The 22,406-nt window shown below is 46.2% G+C and overlaps 3 protein-coding genes across 7 annotated transcripts; 2 read left to right on the plus strand and 1 right to left on the minus strand.

The window, feature by feature from the left end:
- The first annotated feature begins 949 nt into the window (after positions 1-949).
- LOC138634574 (serine/threonine-protein phosphatase 4 catalytic subunit B) lies at positions 950-7,403 on the plus strand. Of its 2 annotated transcripts, none has more exons than XM_069721588.1 (9): positions 950-1,058; positions 1,709-2,040; positions 2,904-2,955; positions 3,050-3,100; positions 3,974-4,075; positions 4,179-4,352; positions 4,466-4,592; positions 4,685-4,874; positions 6,485-7,403. In XM_069721588.1, the coding sequence occupies exons 2-9, from the start codon at positions 1,931-1,933 to the stop codon at positions 6,612-6,614; spliced, it is 936 nt and encodes a 311-aa protein (XP_069577689.1). In that variant the 5' UTR covers positions 950-1,058; positions 1,709-1,930; the 3' UTR covers positions 6,615-7,403. The 2 variants fall into 2 exon arrangements, with proteins under 2 accessions (XP_069577689.1, XP_069577688.1); XM_069721587.1 differs by having other exon boundaries at positions 960-1,134.
- A 333-nt stretch (positions 7,404-7,736) lies between these two features.
- Positions 7,737-17,150, plus strand: aldh3b1 (aldehyde dehydrogenase 3 family, member B1). Of its 4 annotated transcripts, none has more exons than XM_069721609.1 (10): positions 7,737-7,998; positions 10,341-10,510; positions 10,636-10,746; positions 11,841-11,961; positions 13,088-13,173; positions 13,771-13,852; positions 13,930-14,322; positions 15,924-16,090; positions 16,169-16,268; positions 16,852-17,150. In XM_069721609.1, the coding sequence occupies exons 2-10, from the start codon at positions 10,349-10,351 to the stop codon at positions 17,037-17,039; spliced, it is 1,410 nt and encodes a 469-aa protein (XP_069577710.1). In that variant the 5' UTR covers positions 7,737-7,998; positions 10,341-10,348; the 3' UTR covers positions 17,040-17,150. The 4 variants fall into 4 exon arrangements, with proteins under 4 accessions (XP_069577710.1, XP_069577713.1, XP_069577711.1 ...); XM_069721612.1 differs by lacking the exon at positions 7,737-7,998 and adding an exon at positions 8,136-8,153; XM_069721610.1 differs by lacking the exon at positions 7,737-7,998 and adding an exon at positions 8,227-8,235.
- Positions 17,151-17,330: 180 nt separating this feature from the next.
- On the minus strand, positions 17,331-21,864 carry clpp (caseinolytic mitochondrial matrix peptidase proteolytic subunit). The gene is made up of 7 exons (XM_069721608.1): positions 21,784-21,864; positions 20,468-20,569; positions 20,037-20,108; positions 19,854-19,950; positions 19,483-19,670; positions 19,281-19,386; positions 17,331-17,893 (listed from the first exon to the last, which is right to left on the minus strand). The coding sequence occupies exons 1-7, from the start codon at positions 21,793-21,795 to the stop codon at positions 17,664-17,666; spliced, it is 807 nt and encodes a 268-aa protein (XP_069577709.1). The 5' UTR covers positions 21,796-21,864; the 3' UTR covers positions 17,331-17,663.
- Between the last annotated feature and the right edge of the window lie 542 nt (positions 21,865-22,406).

Here is a 22,406-nt window from a genome sequence, read left to right on the forward strand (position 1 = left end):
TAGCTAACAACACCGAGATAACTGATGGACACATTTTATTCACTTTGGATTTGATGAGAGAAGTTGAATGGGAGTCTATGGAGCCGGAGGCTTTTTGGAGCCGACCTCTAGTGGCACTCGATGGTATTGCAGCTTAAGACACTTCTGGATCAGAACCATTTTACAGACCTGAAGCTACAAACACTTTTATATGCAGTCTGCGGTTCACATTAATGTTTGTACAGCCACTCTGAAGGCCGACCAATCAGTGAACAGAGGGCGTGGCTAAGCGTGGTGAAGTTTAATCAGGTGTTTTTTTTCTAAATGTAGTTTCAGCTGTGGAGGAGTTTTGGGATTGCCGATTCGGTGAAGCTGATCCAATAGTTTCAACATCAACTCAAAGTCTACGCCCGGCAGGATGCAACAACTGGAAACTATTCTCTGTGGAGGATGGTTTGACCAGATACTCACAGTAACTGTGGGTCTGGTAACACCAGGCTATCATAAAAAAATTACAAACCTTGACATTTCTGGGAAGTTTATATGTTTTCTCATGACTTTAGTCTCAGAAATTCTGTTTTTAAAAAAACAAATAATTTATTTTACCCCTGGTTATGCGCAGGCCTCGCATATCTCAACTGAGTGAGTGACTGACAGCTGTCAAAGTTACTCTTCCTGAAGTATTTCAAATTAAAAGCCCTCAAGAATTATAGACAAAGTCCAGCCACGCAGGTTTTGATCGTCATCATGATGCTTTGAGGGAATTTCGTCAAATTTGACTAAAACGTGAACTTTTGATAACAAGGATGAACCGATTAGATTTAGAGGGATCAAAGGTCAAAGGTCACTGTGACCTGAATTCGACACGTTTTGAGCGGTCGTCTAATGGGCTCGGTCCGGTTTGGTTCAGTCTGAATGAAGTCATCTGTTCCGGGGAATGGACCGGGCGGTGCGCGCTCCCTGCACCGGGCGGTGCGCGCTCCCTGCACCGGAAGTCGCCGCCGAGGCGCTGGTGTTCACGCGCAGGGCTGGAGTGAGCCGGCAAAACGACACCGGGGGAAGAAAGGGCCCGGTAACCGGTGAGAGAACCCGCGATCCACGGAATGAAACATATCTCGGAGCGTTTCTCGGAGTTCTGCTGCCACTCGCTTCCCGGTAACGACTCGTTCTGTGGTGTTGAGCCGCTCTCCCGGGGTCTCCCGGGCTCTCCCGGAGCCTCGGGGCGTCGCGGAGCCTCGCTGCTTGCGTTAGCTTGACTGCTCGTGAAATTAGCTGAGGAGCGCGAGCCAGTGAGTTAGCCCGCTAGCGTGTCCTCAACGAACATGTTTTGTTTTACTTCGTTAGCACAGCAGGTGCGTGTCGTGGTTCGGTACAAGCTGTCAAACATCTTCGCGAAGCTTCCCGGACTTGGTCCCTGACAAAATGGTTGGCCGAGTTATCAAAGAATCAGTTGTTCGCTGACGTCGTTAGCGGCGGTGTAAGCTAACGTGCTAACGGTTAGCTCGGCGTGAGGCCTCGCGCTGCTCGACCGACGTCGGTGTTCGAGGTTCCGCCTTTTACCGAGCGGGACCCGAACACATGGGGCCGTGCTTGTTCTGCTGAGATGACCGGTTTGAGGAAACCCGGTACGAGTTATAAAGCGTCAGACGTTAAGCATGTTTCCGGTTACGTGGTTGTTGTTGTGGTGTTTGTTCAGCTGTGTTTTTAATTCCCGACGTTGAACCCTCAGAGAGCCCGACGACCCTGAGCTGAAGAGCCCGACGACCCTGAGCTGAAGAGCCCGACGACCCTGAGCTGAAGAGCCCGACGACCCTGAGCTGAAGAGCCCGTCTGTTCTCCGAGGAAGGCTGTCAGCGTCGTGGCTGTCAGCTCCACCGCCTGCCTGGTTTCTCGGTGACCTGGTGTGTGTGTGCGTGTGCGTGCGTGTGTGTGTGTGCGTGTGAACATCCCTATGTGTGTAACAATGGGGGACATCAGCGACCTGGACCGACAGATAGAGCAGCTCAGACGCTGTGAGCTCATAAAGGAAAATGAAGTCAAAGCACTGTGTGCCAAAGCCAGGTAAAGAAACCACACTACCGACACACAACAGATGTTGGAACTGTGCAGAGTTTATATCTGAAGCTTTAATGCATGTATGAAAGACACCCATCAATCTAGGCGTCATTAATAACTGGACACAGTATAAACTGTTAATAGTTGGCTCTTTTTTCAGTTATTACACATGAAGTCAAGGTACTAACAATGTTTTAAGGAGCCGTTTGAGATGATCTTATTTAACAGCTGACGCTGGCAGGATGACTGAAAGATTTATATCTTTTTATTCCCAATACCTCTTGCAGTGTATTTACAATTTTAATCTATGGCTCTGTGTTGAAAAACTGTGTATTATGGTTTCACTAGCTTTTATATTTTATACCATAACAATGTCTATTTCTGTAGTTTTGTTTTTTTTAACAGTTAAAAGCAGCAATTTGACAGAAAATAAACATTCAATAAAGATGTTGTTTAACTACAAAAATATTGCCGGACACGAGTTGTGTTACAGGCCACTGTTTTCGATGGAGGCATTTCTTAATTGACCTACTAACTTACTTCAATTGAAGTGCGTTAATTGTGTACTCTGTGTTTATTTAGTGTCAGATTTGCAGCAGGTTATTGTCAGATAATCAGGTAACTCTGACCGGGGTGTTGAGCACATACGATTTTTTTTTTAATGTTTCTTTATGTCTGTTTTCATGTGAAACACTGCATGCAATTCTCTTGCTGTGAAGCACTTTGAGCTGCATTTCTTGTATGAAAGGTGCTATATAAATAAAGTTTATTATTGTTATTATTATTAGTGCTCTGTGATGGTCACCAGGACGTTCTTAACTAACTTAAACTAACGAGAAAAGTCATGATTTAATCATTTGTGTTTTCAGAGAGATTCTGGTGGAAGAGAGCAACGTCCAGAGAGTCGACTCCCCCGTCACGGTGAGTAACGTCTGCCAGCTCCCGTCTGATCCCAGTTTGACCGAAGGTCCGATAACCTCGCTCACTGTGATTCTGCCGCTTCTCCTCCTCGCAGGTGTGCGGCGATATTCACGGTCAGTTCTATGACTTGAAAGAGCTCTTCAGAGTAAGTTCCCTTTTTCTGTTTCCTTCTGCTGCTCACCGCAGACTGTAATGTTGTCACTGTGTTGCACGTTTGAGTTGGCTGGTGGTGCTGGACGGACATGTACATGTTAAACATCCAGTTTCTCAATGCTGAGTTGCAAGAAGTTTTGACATTTCTAGTATTTCGTGGCTCCTCCTTGTTGTTGGCTGTCAATCATCATTCAGTTCATTCAATAACTCAGAAATGTCATCGATGGACAAAGTCAACTCAAAAATGTTTCCACGGGTGTAAAACCTCGTTCTCTACGTGTTCTTTAGTTTCCTGCGTCTCTGTCTCACCACAATAAGAGCAGCCGACTCTCCAGACGTACTAAAATACACAACAATCACTTCTCCTATTTCTTCTTCCAGGTTTAGTAAATATCATTTATCGTGCTAAATTGTTCTATTTGCATGTTTCTCTCCCAGTATTTTGGACCTTCAGGTAGAAACGTCCAATATTACATATGTATGCGGGCAAACATGCAAAATGGACAACGTGTGTTAAAATTGCACATTTGAAAGACTCAATCTTCACTGCACTTTGTTGGTAAATCCACTTGGGCATTTTTTGTGCGTGGTTTTTTGAGTTTGCGTGTGATTTTACACACACAAACCTTTAATGAATCAGACCCTTACTGTATGATTCCTATAACTAGTGAATGTATTTATATTCATACTTCAATTTACTGCAGAACCATCAGCTCTGCATTAAAATACACACATAGTCCAAAAAGATTTGTCGTTAGAGGAGTCACAGCTGAGCTGCTGATTTAATTGAGGTGTCGCTGGATGTTTTATATTAATGAATGTCTGATGTCCATGAAACTAACTCCTGTTAACCGACGTCTTTCAGGTTGGCGGCGACGTACCGGAGACAAATTACCTCTTCATGGGTGACTTTGTGGACCGAGGCTTCTACAGCGTGGAGACGTTTCTTCTGCTGTTAGCGCTTAAGGTACACGTGAATTTGTGTCTGCACAATCTGATAACGCTTCATGCTTCTTTCTGAGATGCATTCATCCTCATCTTTTTTCTTTTGCTCTTACTGTGACCCTCAGGTGCGTTATCCAGACAGGATAACCTTGATCCGGGGCAACCACGAGTCCCGGCAGATCACTCAGGTCTACGGCTTCTACGATGAGTGCCTCCGCAAGTACGGCTCCGTGACCGTGTGGCGATACTGCACCGAGATCTTCGACTATCTGTCGCTGTCCGCTATCATCGATGGCAAGGTGAGAACTGGTCCGGTGCTTCTTCAGCTTTAATGACGCGAGACATGAAGTTCATGTTGTTGGTGTCTCTCTGAACAGTTGATCTGATGTATTCTCTCCTCTCCGTCCTCCAGATCTTCTGCGTGCACGGTGGCTTGTCTCCCTCCATCCAGACTTTGGACCAGATCCGGACCATCGACAGGAAACAGGAAGTGCCCCACGACGGGCCCATGTGTGACCTGTTGTGGTCGGACCCTGAAGGTATCTACGCTCTCTGAATGTTTAACGGTGGCGGTGGATTGCAGCGTGATGTCCTGTTTGAATCTCATGCTGAGCGTTCTCCCTCCTCTCAGACACCACCGGGTGGGGCGTGAGTCCCAGAGGTGCCGGCTACTTGTTCGGGAGTGACGTGGTGGCTCAGTTCAACGCCGCCAACGACATCCATATGATCTGTCGAGCGCACCAGCTGGTCATGGAGGGCTACAAGTGGCACTTCAACGAGACGGTGCTCACCGTGTGGTCAGCGCCCAACTACTGCTACAGGTAGGACGCCGCATTCGGCTCAGAGTCGTCGTCTGAACATGTTCAGGTGTCAGTGACGATCACAAACACTGCTGCAGTGTTTTCCTGTGTAAACAAAGTCGTTCCTGTCGTGTAGACCGACTTGCGTCGAACAGTGAAAGGTCACGTTCACAGTCGATTACTTTGGAGCATAAACAGTTTGTTTGTTCTACTTGGTGATCGTAGAAATGCGACACATTCAAACACATTAATATGCATTCTTCAACTGGGCTTCCTAGATCATACTTCCTGGATCGTACTTCCTGTCTCAGCCAGCTGGTTTTACCTGTGTTTTTATATGAACTCATCCAGCTGTGTGCGGGCTGACCTTTAATCACTTCCTTTCTGATACAACACTTCCCTCCTCTGTCTGATTGGCTCAGTAGAAGGTTTTTGTCACTCATTCTGCTGTGGTTCAGTCTGATGGAGGAGATCTCTGTATTCTCATTGGTCCCACTGTCAACACCGACCACATAACTCCTCCCATTTCACTCCTTCTGTATTTATTCAACCACAGCCTTCATCAGGTTTTATACGTCTCCCTGAGGTCACTCTCATGCTTCACATGCATGTCAGTGACAGGTACACAGTCCGTGTCATACAGGTGATAAGAGGCGTGGTGAACCTAATGTCCTCAGATCACACCGCTCCACCAACCATCATCCATCAGTGATGTCATCGTTGGTTTGTGAACATTATGAATCCTCCAGTTCAGATTCTGTCCGTCACCATCTTGTTAGTTCGGAGCGGTTTGGAGCAGGAAGTGACCATATTTGGATGAACTGGGGGGGAGGAGCCAGCGGTAGATCTGACTGATCTGATTGGAAACCTGACGATACTACGTCCCGCCCACCGATAGCTGTAACCTGACTGCACCACAGGCCTGTCAATCAAACAGACACGCCCCCAAAAACAGGTGTTCTTGAATCTTCTTTTCTAATGAATGAGGGATTATTTTCAGATGGACCTCCAGAAAACTAAGAAGAAGGAGTGACTTTAGCTAACAACACCGAGATAACTGATGGACACATTTTATTCACTTTGGATTTGATGAGAGAAGTTGAATGGGAGTCTATGGAGCCGGAGGCTTTTTGGAGCCGACCTCTAGTGGCACTCGCTGGTATTGCAGCTGAAGACACTTCTGGATCAGAACCATTTTACAGACCTGGAAGCTACGAACACTTTTATATGCAGTCTCAGCGTGTGTGTTCACAGTTTGGTGGAACATGTTAAGGTCCCACACCAGGTTGGTTTTCTACATGTGGTTGTGTTGGGATGTGAATCCTCCACTCGATGCTGAGGTCACTGATGTCTGACCTGGAGGCATCGATGCTGCAGATGTGTCTGCAGATGACTCGCAGTGAATCATTAGAGGTTGTTAGCAGATCAACTAAATATAGTGCAGTTAGTTTGGTTTAAGGTTTTAACTGCAATAAAACTACTCTCACTCAAAAAGAAACATAAAGGGAACATTTGAACTCGTGGAGTTTGCCTGATTTCTTAGTGTGTGTTTTTTTACATTGTAAAATCCACTAAGTACAGTAACATGTCACGTCCTCACCAGCTGTTTGTGTCTCCCTCCCTCTCATCAGGTGTGGCAATGTGGCGGCCATCTTGGAGCTGGACGAGCATCTACAGCGGGAGTTCATCATATTCGAGGCGGCGCCACAAGAGACCAGAGGAATCCCCTCCAAGAAGCCAGTAGCCGACTATTTCCTGTGAAGTCTTCGAGCAGACAGCCGCGACACGTCTAAACCTGCGGCACCGTTTCCCCGCCGGCCCGAACTCTCAGCAGTGGGACAGAAAACCCGCCAAAACCCCCGCCAAGCTCTCGCAGCTTCGGCTTGAGGGGCTGGATTTTTGCCGTACTGCCCCGGAGCCTGACGGAGCGGTCGCTGTGGACGCCGGCCCGTCACTGTTGTCGCCTCTTCACAAACACGAGATGCCATTTTCTTTCTTCGTGCCGTCGGCCTCCTTCCATCTCTCTCTCTCCCTCTCTCTCTCTCTCCCCCTCTCTCCCTCTCCCCCTCTCTCTCTCTCTCTCTCTCTCTCTCTCTCTCTCTCTCTCTCTCTCTCTCCGTAGCTTTCTTTTCTTTTTAGGACGAACCTTGTCATCTAGTTTTAGAAGTATCTGGAAGGATTTGTTTTTCATAAATATGCAGCTGCAGGAAAACTTCATAACTTTTAAGGAATTCCTTCAACGCATATGTTGTCTTTTTGATTTTTGTATAATTGTTGCTGCCAGGAATAAATACAAAATGCCCCTCTTCATAAATATATTTTTTTTTTGTTTCTGTTGAACCTGTCCTCCCGTCTCGTGCGCCGCTATTTAACATCCCCTCGTACTGCTGCTCAGCACATCACACACAAACACCGGAAATGTCAAACAGCTCCCACCAGGAGTCCCCGTGTTCACTATCGTTTTCTCTCTTTGATTCCTTTAAATCTGCAAATCTCTGTAGGTCTGTCAATTTTGATATTGTGAGAATAAAGGTTTTGTATCAATGCTCATTGATGGTGTAATTAAATCAATTGTCACAAAAAGAAATCTGCAAAAAAAACAACCACACTTTTCAGTTCATTTCTTAACATCTCTGTGACGACTGTTGTCAGAATCAAAACCTGAATTTATTTTAAAAGGAACTCAAATCCTGAATTATTGCATTTTATAACCCATTGAGTCACAGACAGCACGTGTCTTCTGCCATCTGGAGCCGTACACGAGACGATTTCTGAGTTTATACACAGGTTTGACAGGTGAGCTGTCGGCGCGTGTATCACTGCGCCTGCTCGACCAAACCATCTTGTTTGGGGGGTGCGGGGGAGGGGGGTGAGAGTCCAGGAGGAACCTCGGTGCTCCGGAGCCCACCGGACCAACATCACGCTTCACACACGGAAACAAAATCTTAAAACCTGCGATAATGGCTTCACAGGGCAAGTTATTAGACGAGTTTTTCTAGCTCGACCGAAGCCACACCCCCTCCGGTTTACCGGCAGCCGGTAGAAAAGAGAGGAACACCTGGAAATGAGCAGCACTCCGGTCTCCAGCATTCATCAGCCCGGTGTCCGCCCGCAGGTCTGACACAGACGAAACACATCCCGACAGGTAGAACACACACACACACACACACACACACACACACACACACACACACACACACACACACACACACACACACATCCACACACAGGTAGAACACACACACACACACACACACACACACACACACACACACACACAGACGAAACACATCCCGACAGGTAGAACACACACAGACACACACACACACACAGACACACACACACACACACACACACACACACACGAAACACATCCCGACAGGTAGAACACACACACACACACACACACACACACACACACACACACACACACACACACACACACAAAACACACCCGACAGGTAGAACACACACAGACACACACACACACACACACACACACACACACACACACACACACACACACACACACACACACACACACACACACACACACACACACACACACACACACACAGAAGAAACACCCCGACAGGTAGACACACACACAGACACACACACACACACACACACACACACACACACACACACACACACACACACACACACACACACACACACACACACACACACACACACACACACACACCCCGACAGGTAGAACACACACAGACACACACACACACACACACACACACACACACACACACACACACACACACACACACACACACAAACACACACACACACACACACACACACACACACACACACACACACACACACACACACACACACACACACACACACTAACACACACAGACACATACACACACACACACACACACACACACAGAGACACACACACACACACACACACACACACACACACACACACACACACACACCCCGACAGGTAGAACACACACAGACACACACACACACACACACACACACACACACACACACACACACACACACACACACACACACACACACACACACACACACACACACACACACACACACACACACACACACACACACACACACACACACGAAACACACCCCGACAGGTAGAACACACACACACACACACACACAGAGACAGGAAAATGTATCACGTGATTCATTTCTGATTTATATGCGAAGGAATAACACAACAACACATGTTTCCACTCACAGCTCCCGTACGGCTTCATGCATCTCCAGTAACTGAACCTGTGTTGCATAATTGTTTGACAACCTCTTCCGGGAGTTAAAAATTCGCTCTTTTGCCACTAATTTGTGGATCTGCACGCGATGTTCGTGGTGCCATTGTTTTTCAGCAGCGCATCAAACTGCTGTGCAGAATCTCCTTGTTTACGTGTTCCTGTCCACACACCTGGACCAGAGCAGCCACACACACAGACATCACAGAAAGTATTAAAGGCAAATTCGGCACGCAGATATTTAACAAATGTTTTCTTCTCCGCTGTGAAATGTTGTGAAATGAGTTCAGGGGTGAAATCCATCAGCATCCGGCGGGGTGTTCAAGATCAGTTAGTTTCACCTCCACATTCAATCCTTTAACTCACTACATCAACAAGACTGATGAGAGTCTGTCTCAGTGGGCTGAATTAAAGACAGAAAAAAGTGAAGCACTCCCTCGTAAACAAGTTTAAAACCGATGTAACTCATAAAAGTCTGATGTTAGCGGGTAAACACCACAGATAAAACAGATGATAGATAAATAGATAAATGTTCCGATCTGCTGCTGTCTCCGGTGTTGCGTGAAGCCCATGAAGGAGGCAAATAGCGTCACGACACATGTGGAAGAACCCGTTTGTCTGGTGGACACAGTCGCTGCTCTGTTCAAATGTCTCACGGAGAGCTGTATCTGCTGTAGTTGTTCTGACCTTGATGGATTTCAAGGTCGTGATGAGTTTGTTACTCTCAAGAGTTCACGGCTGTCCAGCTTTTATTCTTATTTTACCCAGAAATCAGCGTGTTTTTGTGTCCTCTGTTCACCACACTCAGTAAACACAGATTCTTCTGTCCAGCAGCAGCAGTGGAAGAGAAACGTGTTGTGTTCAGGAACGTGATGATAGCGATCGGACCTGCAGCCGGGCCTCGGGTTTACCCGTAAAGCAGGTTTCTTTCCCTCATTTATACTTTCTGATCTGAACAGTGGAGCGGTCGGCTCAGATACACCAACAGAACCAGGCTGTGGGTCAGCTACAGTATGAACAGAACCAGGCTGTGGGTCAGCTACAGTATGAACAGAACCAGGCTGTGGGTCAGCTACAGTATGAACAGAACCAGGCTGTGGGTCAGCTACAGTATGAACAGAACCAGGCTGTGGGTCAGCTACAGTATGAACAGAACCAGGTTGTGGATCAGCTGCAGTATGAACAGAACCAGGCTGATCGTGTGTTTGTGTTCCAGGTGAGAGGATGAACACCTACAGTCAGGTGGTGGACAGGTTGCGCGCCTCGTTTCGTTCAGGTGTCACGGTACCAGAACCGTTTCGTCGCTCCCAGCTGATCCAACTCATTTCCCTGATCAAAGATAACGAGCAGCAGATTTTCAAAGCTCTGCACAAAGACCTCGCAAAGGTACAAGACCCCCCCCCACACACACACACATTTGATCTGATATTTGTTATTTGACATTTTCCTGTCTGTCTGCTTCAGTCCAACAAGCTCTGACCTCCCTTCTGCTTTCTGTCCCGGTTCTACAGCCGATGTTCGAGACTGTCCTGTCCGAGGTCGACATCGTGATCAACGAGCTGCACAACGCCATCACCAACCTCTCCAGCTGGATGCAGCCGCAGTATGTCAGCAAAAACGTGGTACGCTCACTCATTAGTCTGTCATATTGAGTATTTCTTGTTATGTTGATTTGAGGGATTTCATTCTCTAAAAAGTAAATAGGTTATAGTTTTCTGTAGTTATTTCATGCTATAAAAAGTTCGGAACAGTTTGGAGCAGGAAGTGACCATATTTGGACGAGCTGGGGGAGGAGCCAGCCGTGGATCTGACTGATCTGATTGGAAACCTGATGATACTACGTCCCGCCCACCGATAGCTGTAACCTGACTGCACCGCAGGCCTGTCAATCAAACAGACACGCCCCTAAAAAAGATGTTCTTTTTGAATCTTCTTTTCTAATGAATGAGGGATTATTTTCAGATGGACCTCCAGAAAACTAATAAGAAGGAGTGACTTTAGCTAACAACACCGAGATAACTGATGGACACATTTTATTCACTTTGGATTTGATGAGAGAAGTTGAATGGGAGTCTATGGAGCCGGAGGCTTTTTGGAGCCGACCTCTAGTGGCACTCGGTGGTATTGCAGCTTGAAGCACTTCCGCATTGGAAGCATTTTACAGACCTGAAAGCTACGAACACTTTTATATAAAGTCTGTGGGTGTGATGTGTGACGGGACCTTTTCCACTCTGCCGGATAGATAACGAGTTTAATTTGATCCCTTCTTGGTCACGTCAGTCTTCCCTTCTATAGAGTGAAGCCATAGAGCCCTTCTATCAGGATCTTTTTTAGGACATGACGGGTAAACAAATCAGAGTTTTTCTGACATCATTGTTGGTGTAACTAACCACACAGCAACTCTTCGGCATTGCGTTATTATTTAAACCGGTTAGTTTAAACCAGCAGTTTGGAGAAAAGTCTCAACTTGCTCCGATTCTCCGTTGTGATGTCAATGTTTTCCCCCAGAAAGGGGCGTGGTCAGGAGAGCCCACCCCGGTTCCAAATGACGTAATGGTGCTCTTTAAGATTTTATATTTAAATAGAAGCAAACAAAATCTTAATGCGGTTTGCAAAACTTGTCTTTAATTTGAATAATTTGAAGGTTTGTGTGTGTTCTGCTTCTTAAAATCTCTTTAGGGTTTATCCGTGTAAAATTCATTCTGCTGATTTTCAGGCCACGATGGTGGACGACGCTTTCGTGCGAAGGGAGCCGCTGGGCGTGGTGTTGATCATCGGGGGGTGGAACTACCCGCTGCAACTCATCCTCATCCCCCTGGTGGCCGCCATCGCTGCAGGTACCCTCCACACGCACACAGTTTGATGATTATTGTTTTATTCCAATAAATTTGATGACAACATGTACACAGAGAGAGAAACCACAGAGGATTGTGTTCATCTGAGTTCATCATCTGAAAAGATGAGTCGTATCAATTAGAAGGAAAACAGGTGAGATGACACCTGATGACCAGGAAGACAAATACAACCTGTCAGAATAGATTTCCTGCTTGGAGGCCTTCAGACATCACCATCTTCTGCAGCTGATGTTTGAACTCTCGGTTTTCAGTGAGCAGCTTTATTTCTCATGTGGAAGTTCACTTCCTGTTGATGGTAAATGTTGTAAATTAACCCACACGCGGCTCTCAGTCGGTGACGGCATCCAACAAAAGCTGCCCACGCTGAGATTCACCGCAGCAGAATGATTCAGTGTGTGTTGGTGTCAGAGGGCAGTTTGATCAGAGACGGCAGCCGTCGCTGTTTGTTCTCTGCAGCTCAGTTTGTGGGTGGTCAGTGACATGTCCTCCTGCAGAGCTGATGCAGCCGCAGCGTCGGCCTCTCTGCTGTATTTCCTTGCCCGTATACTTTGGCTCAAATAAATATGTAAATATATAAAACGTCGTTCTGAACCTCCACTGCAATCATACTTTAAGACACAGCGCCCCCTGGTGACACTTGTGAGTCACCTACAGTTCTTCAGCCATCAACTACATCACGGTCTACGTTAGACGACGGAGCTGCTACTGGAAGAACAACAGATTTCACAGCTGCTTCCAGAGACACAGAAGTTATTGGGGATTTTATTGCATAAGATGATAATCAATAGCAACTTGAGAGACACATAAAAGGAGAGAAGTTTTATTTTAAATGTTTAAATGATAATAAAGCTCAGCCTTGTTTAACATTTTCTCTGTTCCTGAGCTTTAGTGGTGAAAGTATGGGTGGCTGTTTGCTGTGGAACCTGGCCTATCAGAGCGAAAGCGCATGACAGTAAAGCTCCAGAAATAAAATGTGCATGATCTGCCTCTTTAAGTCCTGCTGCATTTGATAGTCTTTTACTTAGTTCAGAAAACCTTTTATCACAAAACCGCATAAAAACAACCTTCAAAACCGTCTCTGATATCCTCACCGAGTGTCTCCGTCCAGGAAACTGTGTGGTCATCAAGCCGTCAGAGGTCAGCGCCGCCACAGACAGTCTGGTCGCGGAGCTCCTCCCCAAATACCTGTCTCAGGTAAATATGTGTGTCAGCACATCAAAATGATACACAAGATGTGTTTATATTCAAATAATGACTGTTTCCCCATTTATAGTAACCAGATGTCTTAAAACTCCCAAATCAATCAATCACGCTTTATTTATGAAGCACGTTTTGTACATTTTGGTGCCGTTCAAAGTGCTTCACAGATGATTGACAGGCCAATAATAAGACGGATAGACCAGAAAAATACAATAAATTGGAGAACAAATGGAAAAAAACACCATTAAAAGGAAAATAAGATAATTTAAAAAAAAACACTTTGAGACCAATGCACATAATATGATAAAGATAAAAGAAACGTAGAAGATGGATTAAAAGCTAAAATGACAATAATTTGTAAAATAGTGAAAAATGAGGAAAATGTATTAAAAAGATTAAAGCTACAGCTAAACAGAAGGTATGATAAATCATGAGATAGGAATTAAAAGTAGGAGAAAAGAACCAAACGGATAATAAAAGGTTCATACCTTTATTATTGGTTCTTTGCTGAAGTGTGGAGGAAATAAATGAAGAAAAGAAAAGCAAGACTCAGAGTTCGGCTCAGTGACCTCTGACCTCCCGATTTGACAGGACTGTTACGCAGTTGTTAGCGGTGGAGCCACGGAGACCACCACCCTCCTGGAGAACCGGTTCGACTACATCTTCTACACGGGTAACATATGAACTCATCTCTGAGATGTGCTGTGGCTCCTCCCACTCTGGACACTGACCTCTCAGCCCTCTACTCAGGTTCTGCGACGGTGGCCCGCAACATCCTGCGGGCGGCCGCCGTCCACTTGACCCCCGTGACTTTGGAGCTGGGCGGGAAGTGTCCCTGTTTTATATCCGACGGGGTGGACATGGCGGCTGCCGCTCGCCGCCTGGTGTGGGCCAAATTCTTCAACGCCGGCCAGAGCTGCGTGGCTCCGGACTACGTGATCTGCTCCGCGGCCACCCGGGACGCCCTGCTGCCGGAGGTTTGTCAGACCCTGGAGGACTTCTACGGCAAGGAGCCTCAGAAGTGTCCCGACATGTCCCGCATCGTGTCCCCCAGACACTGGACCCGCCTGATGCAGCTGCTCAGAAGCACCGGCGGGAAGGTTGTTGTCGGAGGAGAGAGCAGCGAGGAGGACAAGTACTTCGGTGGGTGGAGATTTTATATTTAAATATATAAAGACCCTCCAGAGAAGCTTTAATCTTGTTAACATTCATGTGGTGTTTTTATGTGTTACAAGAAATGTCAAGAGTAAAATAGTCAGCACCACAGCTGAGTGTTTCTGTTTGTGTTAGCGCAGCCAATCCTGTAAACCTGGGGGCGGGGCCTCACATGTCATACCTAAGGAACCTATCCTGTAAACCTGTGGGCGGGGCCTCACATGTCATACCTAAGGAACCTATCCTGTAAACCTATCACATGTAAATCCCTGGGGGCGGAGCCTCACATGTCATAAACCTCAATGTCATACCTAAAGAACCTATCCTGTAAACCTGGGGGCGGGGCCTCACATGTCATACCTAAGGAACCTATCCTGTAAATCTGGGGGCGGGGCCTCACATGTCATACCTAAGGAACCTATCCTGTAAACCTGGGGGCGGAGCCTCACATGTCATACCTAAGGAACCTATCCTGTAAACCTGGGGGCGGGGCCTCACATGTCATACCTAAGGAACCTATCCTGTAAACCTGGGGGCGGGGCCTCACATGTCATACCTAAGGAACCTATCCTGTAAACCTGGGGGCGGGGCCTCACATGTCATACCTAAGGAACCTATCCTGTAAACCTGGGGGCGGGGCCTCCTAAGGAACCTATCCTGTAAACCTGGGGGCGGGGCCTCACATGTCATACCTAAGGAACCTATCCTGTAAACCTGGGGGCGGGGCCTCACATGTCATACCTAAGGAACCTATCCTGTAAACCTGGGGGCGGGGCCTCACATGTCATACCTAAGGAACCTATCCTGTAAACCTGGGGGCGGGGCCTCACATGTCATACCTAAGGAACCTATCCTGTAAACCTGGGGGCGGGGCCTCACATGTCATACCTAAGGAACCTATCCTGTAAACCTGGGGGCGGGGCCTCACATGTCATATGAACCTATCCTGTAAACCTGGGGGCGGGGCCTCACATGTCATACCTAAGGAACCTATCCTGTAAACCTGGGGGCGGAGCCTCACATGTCATACCTAAGGAACCGATCCTGTAAACCTGGGGTCAGAACATCCAGAGTATCATGCTGACCTGCAGACTGCAGAATAAAACCAGATGTAATAGAACATCCTGGTACTTTTGACATCCTACATTAACATACTGTGTACTGGGACATACTGAACCTGTTTCTGACGTACTAATGACAGTCTGGTAGTTTGGATACTGGAACACAGGGACTGTATGAGCCAGTGTTTACAGGAAATATAACATAAAACCAAGTTTGTAAAAATGTTGCCGATTTCCTTCATGTGTTGAAATCTCTAATGAATGAACAGTGTTGTGATAAATGCAGCTCCGGCTCTGAGAACGTGTGGCGGTAATTCTTTAAATTAAAGGAGCCCCTCGTGAAAAAGTTAACGCTGACTGAGGTTAATGATGTTTGTGCTTTAAGTTCACCTTCGATTACCGCAAGGAGCGCCTGTCTCCATGGTTACATGTCACCTACATGTTGAAATAAGTGACAGCAGCTGTATGAATTCTGATTTGAAAGCTGTAATCCAGTCTGTTTGAGATATCCCGTCTCTATGTCCTCAGCTCCCACTGTGGTGGTGGACGTGGACGAAGATGATGCCCTGATGAAGGAGGAGATCTTCGGCCCCATCCTGCCCATCCTCACCGTGGAGACTCTGGAGGACGCCATCGAGCTGATGAACCGCCAGGAGAAGCCGCTGGCGCTCTATGTGTTCTCAGACGAGTCCTCGGTAGGAACCAGAACTTTGTCTGCTTCCTGTCTCGGAGCTGCAGACATTTTTTAAAACCAGTGTCCCTCCTCTCTGAAGGTGGTGATGACGGTTCTGGAAAAGACCAGCAGCGGAGGGTTCTGCTCCAACGACGGGATGGTCCACATGACCCTGCCGGGCCTGCCCTTCGGAGGTGTAGGTAGGTGGAGTCTGGTCAGTCATGTGACACTAGAGCCTCTGATCCTCACTGCTGATATGAACTCCTGAGTTTACACTGTGGAGATCAGAGGTCACGACTGAATCTGGACTGGTTTCTGTGTGCGAGTCCTCGTGGTTCAGATCAAACAACCCTTCGCAGAATCCCACTTTACAGATGTGTACATGGTAACTTCCTGTCAGTGGGCAGAGAAGAGTCATGTGACTTACAGGAAGCGGTGAAAGGCCCAATTCCAAGGTCAACCCTGAACTTTGAACCCTCACTGAGTCAGCTGACGTCACAGCTGTAATGTTTGAGTTCACGAGGCCTGAAATGGTATGAAAGATAAAAAAGACACTCTATTGTGATATCACACACTGCTGGCAACGCCATCAGAAAATATATAAATAACACACCTCTGAATAATTAAATTATTATTGCCTATATTTAACAGGCTATATTTAATATTTATATATCTCAAATATTTCTAAAGATTTTGATTGCTACAATCACATGACAGCGGCCCTGCTGTCGTACGTGCCCCTGAGTGTGGTGTCCTCCGTCATCTAACGTCTCCTCCGTCCAGGGGCCAGTGGCTGGGGCAGTTACCACGGTTACTGGGGCTTCGAGACGTTCAGCCACCGGCGCGGCTGCCTGCTGCGCGGCTGGGCGCTGGAGAGACTCAACACGCTGCGCTACCCGCCGTACAACGACACCAAGCTGAGCTGGCTGCGCTGGACAGCCTCGACCAAGAGCAGCTGCTCCATCCTGTGAGGACCGACCGGCGGGCAGGCAGGCAGCGAGTGTTCATCATCATCCATCTTTTATATACTCCGTCAGTTGGTTTATTTCTGTGTTTTTAATGTTGTTTGTCGTAAAACAATGTAAATAAAACTGAAATCTTACTTTGTGTCAAACATTTCTTTTCAAGAAGAAACCAGAACACAAAATATGAGCTGTGATCTGTAGCTGGAAGTTTGGAACAATTCAACACTTTAAATCAGCTGAGCTGGTTGAATTTAAAAACTATTATGAACGCAGAAAAAAAAAGCTCGTCCCAGTGAATTGTGGTCAAAATGATAATATTTATTTAGAAATATGAATTATCAAATACAGGATCACTCCTCTGTGGATGTCTTCAGTGAGGAGATGCAGCACGAAACGGCTCTGTGGTCTGAAACAGGCTTCATGTACAGCAACGGCATCAGCTCTCTCTGTGTGTGTGTGTGTGTGTGTGTGTGTGTGTGTGTGTGTGTGTGTGTGTGTGTGTGTGTGTGTGTGTGTGTGTGTGATCACAGTATAAGAGCTCTACGTTGATCGGTGTATGTGAAGCCAGCAGGTCTCTGACGAGTCGATCAGGGAACAAAGAACTAAAGAGAAGCACGGAGGCATCTCAGTTCACGGCTCCGGTTTGTACGAGGACGGAGGATTTGTCCCCGGGGACGACGGCTCGGAGGCCGCAGACTCCGGCTGCGGTGACGGACTGGCCGCCGCCACCTCCGGCTCCTTCTGCACCAGCTCTGGCTCGTCCTGGCCCGCCTGCGGCGGGTGGACCAGGACCCGATCGATGAGGCCGAAGTCCTGAGCCTGCATGGGGCTCATGTAGCGATCTCTCTCCATCACGCCCTCTGAAAGAAGCAGAGACAGCTGAGGTCACCTCCTCCACTCTGATCCAACACAGCTGATCCAGGGACCGCTTCCAAGAGGGTGTATGACATCATTGTTAGGGATACTAATGCTCCCCCCACCTATATTTATATATGCTATATGGGATTGTGTATATATATATATATATAAATATAAATATATATATATAAATTGCGACTAAAAGTAATATCTAACAGCAGATATACAGACATTAACGGTGCTACGTTGTTAAGCAGTTTACATTAAAACCACACAGAGTAAAGACATTCAGTAGCTCTATTCTGACAGCTGCAAACGTCAGACACTGTAAACATGGTGGGATTTCAAATAACCGCAGCAGCATTAGTGTTTCTGTCCAACATGAGCAGGCTGGAAAACCAAAACAAAGCTTAGACCCTAAAGCTAGTGGGTTTTTTTCAGGCAGTCCTTTATGCATTTGTTTGTTCACTGGTTTATTTCTCATCATGACAGTATACATTCTTCATATTTTCTCACCTGTCCTTCTGTCTCACCAGAACTTCCCGCCCAGGTTTTATGAAACTATTGATGGTACCTTCGACTCCTTAAAGGTGCAATATGTGAGATTTCAGTCCTGTGTTGTAATACCACTTTCAGAATTTTACCAGTTTAGTCTAATTTAAGTTTTTTTTTAATTTTTTTTATACCTGCTGATTGTAAAATCAGATTGTTTACAGAAGTGGATCAATTTTAGAAACTGGAGATAAATTAATCCCAAAGTTTTCATTCCAACTTGTTTATCTTGATTTTAATCAGGCTGCAGCAACAAGAAAACAGCCACTGAAAAAGCAGATATTAACAGCTTGTGATTTGTGTTGTCACTGCAGACCCGGTTTGATTGATCCAGACAGGTCAGGACTGTCAATCAAACAGACACGCCCCCAAAAACAGGTCTTCTTGAATCTTCTTTTCTAATGAATGAGGGATTATTTTCAGATGGACCTCCAGAAAACTAATAAGAAGGAGTGACTTTAGCTAACAACACCGAGATAACTGATGGACACATTTTATTCACTTTGGATTTGATGAGAGAAGTTGAATGGGAGTCTATGGAGCCGGAGGCTTTTTGGAGCCGACCTCTAGTGGCACTCGCTGGTATTGCAGTTTAAGGCACTTCTGCATCAGCCTCATTACACAGACCTGGAAGCTACGAACACTTTTATAAACAATCTGTGTGTTGTTAGTGCAGACAGAAGCTACAGTGACTCACTATCACCTCTTGTGGTACAAAGTGGTATTGCAAGACAGGACGGGTCAGTACTCGCTGGTTAGCATGCTGAACGTTTTTAACAAAAAAATCATACGTATTGCACCTTTTAAAAGCTGCAGAAGAAGAGCAGTGAAACGTACCGATGGTTTCCAGCGGCTGCCCTGTGTGTTTGGCGTAGATGGTGTTGATCTGTCTCTTGAGCTTCAGGATCTCCTCGGCCTGGATGGCGATGTCGGTGGCCTGACCCTGAACACACACACAGTGGTCCGGAGGTTACTCCTCCGGTTCCTCCTCCGGTTCACTCACACCCCCATGTTCCACTTCGGTAGCAGAGCAGCTTACCCTGGCGCCCCCTGAAGGCTGGTGGACCATGATGCGGGCGTTGGGCAGCGAGTGTCTCATGCCGGTCGTCCCCGCTGCCAGCAGCAGGCTGCCCATGCTGGCCGCCTGGCCGACGCACCACGTGGAGATGGGGTTGAGGATGTACTGCATGGTGTCGTATATGGCCAGGCCGGCTGTCACCACGCCGCCTGGAAAGGGAGGTGGGAAGAGGGAGGGTCATTGGATTCACATAAGAAAAACTGGGAGACTAATCTTGTAGTTATAGAACAGTCATTTCTTAACAGGATATATTTAATATCATGTTCAATGTAACGTATGTTCATGGTTTGAGGATGTGCGCTCTCGTTTGACGACCGTGCAGCGCGTCCTACCGGGACTGTTGATGTACATGTGGATGGGCTTGTTGTTGCTCTCCGACTGCAGGAAGAGCAGCTGGGCGATGACCAGACTGGCGACCGAGTCATCGATCTGAGGGTGAGACGAAGAGCAGGTTTACTCATCACCCTCGACAGAAGTTCACTCGGCGTCACTTCAACGTCCGGGAGGACACTTACGGGACCCATGACGCAGATGATCCTCTCTCTGAGGAGGCGGGAGTAGATATCGTACGCCCGCTCTCCTCGACCCTGAAACATGGGAAAACTCAAATTTTAGGTGTTATTCTGTTTTCCCAAACAGTCTTCACAGAGTGGTGAACCTCTCTCCATCTTCACTGCTGAGAGACTCTGCCTCTCTGAAATCATCTTTTTACACCCAATCATGTTACTGATCTGTTGCCATGGTAACCTAAATAGTTAGTTGTTTTTAGCATTACACAACTTTTCTTTTGTTTTACGCCGTCCCAACTTTTTTTTTTTAACAAGTTGCTGGCATCAAATTCATAAACCCAACTTCTGTTATAGTAGCAGCAGAGAGTCACGACAGACTTCCTCTCTGTGAGGCGTCTCTCTGCTTCAGCTGAACACCGTCGAGTCGTCTCACTCACCGTCTGCTCCACCACGATGGGGATCAGAGGACTCCTCCACGACGCACTGTGGTGGACCGGCCTGCTGTGCTTCAGCGTCAACCCTCCGAGGTGCAACACTCTCTGAAGGACACAAACAACAGGGACGGTGTTAATTCTGATTATTCTCCACACTGCATCTCTCAGTGGATGAATGTGAGAATAACAAACTGTACATCTGAAAATATAAACAACTAGTAGAGGTCAGAAACCTGGAGGTCTGCGGACACGAGTCGCTGCAGTGAGCGCAAACAGACTGTTCACAAGATTCAAACTCAATGTCAAAGGTCAAACTCCCTGAAAAACATGCTGCTGAACAGTTTTACATTTAGCTTCTGTGTCGTCTGCTTTTTATCAGCCAGTCTTTCATCATTTTGCAGCTCTTGAACTTGACATTTTCCTGCATGTTTGGCTTCCTGAGCAGGAACAAAAAAAAAACATCTTTACTGAAGTGTTTTGACACTTGTTGACGAACTAAAAGGAGATTAAAAAAAAAAAAAAAAAAAAAAAAAAAAAAAACCTCTCAGGCAGTACAGGAAACACGCGAAAAGAAAAATACTACATGGAAAATATGTTTTGATAAAATGGAAACTAAAACGTAAACATGCAAATAAAAATTGGAAATTATGACATCCCCGGAATGTTTTACTGTTTGGAAACTCCCTGATATTCTCTAATATTCCCTGATATTCTCTAATATCTTCTAATATTCCCTGATATTCTCTAATATCTTCTAATATTCCCTGATATTCTCTAATATTCCTTGATATTCTCTAATATTTTCTAATATTCCTTGATATTCTCTGATATTTTCTAATATTCCTTGATATTCTCTGATATTCCCTGATATTCTCTAATATTCTCTAATATTCCCTGATATTCTCTAATATTCTCTAATATTCCCTGATATTCCTTGATATTCTCTGATATTATCTAATATCCCCTGATATCCCCTGACCTGTGGGAACCACAGCAGAACAGCAGAACCAGGGTCAATCTGCATCTTCGTGAAATATGAGACCGTTTCATACCCCGATTATTATGGGATGTCTGAGTGAAACATCTGCTAAGAGGCGTGCTCACTGAACTGTGACAGCATGCGGAGCAGAATCAGCTGTTTTTAAACTAACTTCCATGTTACCAGCTGTAGAGGTGATGTCGCCTCACTGCGTTACACAAGCTGGCCGGTAAAAACCCGCTGAGCCCGGCGGCGGGAACACCGACCGGAAACACCGGGTTCATGGTAAACTCGCGTCTCTGCTGACGAACAGCTTCACTAAAAAACGTTCAGTACTCACTCTCAGCAGCATTTTGATGTTTTTCAGCTCCGCGTGACCCCTTGATAAACCGGAACCAGTTCTTCTTCTTCCACTTCTGCTGTCATCGCACAAAGAAGGAAGTGGCGCATTACCGCCACCTAGTGTTGGAGTGGACGGAGCCAAGAAAGACACTGAATGAAATAATTAATAAAATAAACTAAGCAAGAAAGTTATAAATTTAAGTAATACACCCGGAAACCAGTTTGTAGAATCTTAATTGGCATGTTTTTACTACATTTTACAGTTTTGATTTTACATCACAGACTCTACAGTTTGTTTTTTTCTTACTTCTATTTTATTCTTATCTGACAGCAGCACCTTGGCTCCACGAGGAAGGACATTTATGTCCGGCTGTGTACGAATGGAAATAAACAAATTTGAACTTTAATGAGATATCAGGAGGAACACTTTAGATGCGTCTCTCATCACAAGGTTGTAGTCTCCCGTTAAGATTGGGAAACAAAAACACACAATTAATTCACTCTAAGATTTTTTTTTCTATCAAACAAGTTCTTGAAAAAGATCTGTTTCTGTATGAAATATAACTGTTATTCTGAATACACAAACAAGTAGGGTAAATGGTTCCTGCAAGTTTCCATGAC

This window comes from Brachyistius frenatus, unplaced genomic scaffold (assembly GCF_029030835.1).
Source record: "Brachyistius frenatus isolate BFR_SWC_R1_liver_20210118 unplaced genomic scaffold, ASM2903083v1 Contig_268, whole genome shotgun sequence".
Lineage (NCBI taxonomy): Eukaryota > Metazoa > Chordata > Actinopteri > Embiotocidae > Brachyistius > Brachyistius frenatus.

What these genes read in the sequence shown, in the direction of transcription:
- LOC138634574 (XM_069721588.1), top strand. Translation starts at nt 1,931, where the DNA reads ATGTGTGTAACAATGGGGGACATCAGCGACCTGGACCGACAGATAGAG. An exon ending in ACTTGAAAGAGCTCTTCAGA is followed by an intron (nt 3,101 to 3,973) that starts GTAAGTTCCCTT and finishes GACGTCTTTCAG; the next exon opens with GTTGGCGGCGACGTACCGGA. An exon ending in GTTGTGGTCGGACCCTGAAG is followed by an intron (nt 4,593 to 4,684) that starts GTATCTACGCTC and finishes CCCTCCTCTCAG; the next exon opens with ACACCACCGGGTGGGGCGTG.
- aldh3b1 (XM_069721609.1), top strand. Translation starts at nt 10,349, where the DNA reads ATGAACACCTACAGTCAGGTGGTGGACAGGTTGCGCGCCTCGTTTCGT. An exon ending in TCCCCAAATACCTGTCTCAG is followed by an intron (nt 13,174 to 13,770) that starts GTAAATATGTGT and finishes CCGATTTGACAG; the next exon opens with GACTGTTACGCAGTTGTTAG. An exon ending in TGTTCTCAGACGAGTCCTCG is followed by an intron (nt 16,091 to 16,168) that starts GTAGGAACCAGA and finishes TCCTCTCTGAAG; the next exon opens with GTGGTGATGACGGTTCTGGA.
- clpp (XM_069721608.1), bottom strand. An exon ending in TCATCTGCGTCATGGGTCCC is followed by an intron (nt 19,951 to 20,036) that starts GTAAGTGTCCTC and finishes TCTCACCCTCAG; the next exon opens with ATCGATGACTCGGTCGCCAG. An exon ending in AGCCTTCAGGGGGCGCCAGG is followed by an intron (nt 19,387 to 19,482) that starts GTAAGCTGCTCT and finishes GTGTGTGTTCAG; the next exon opens with GGTCAGGCCACCGACATCGC.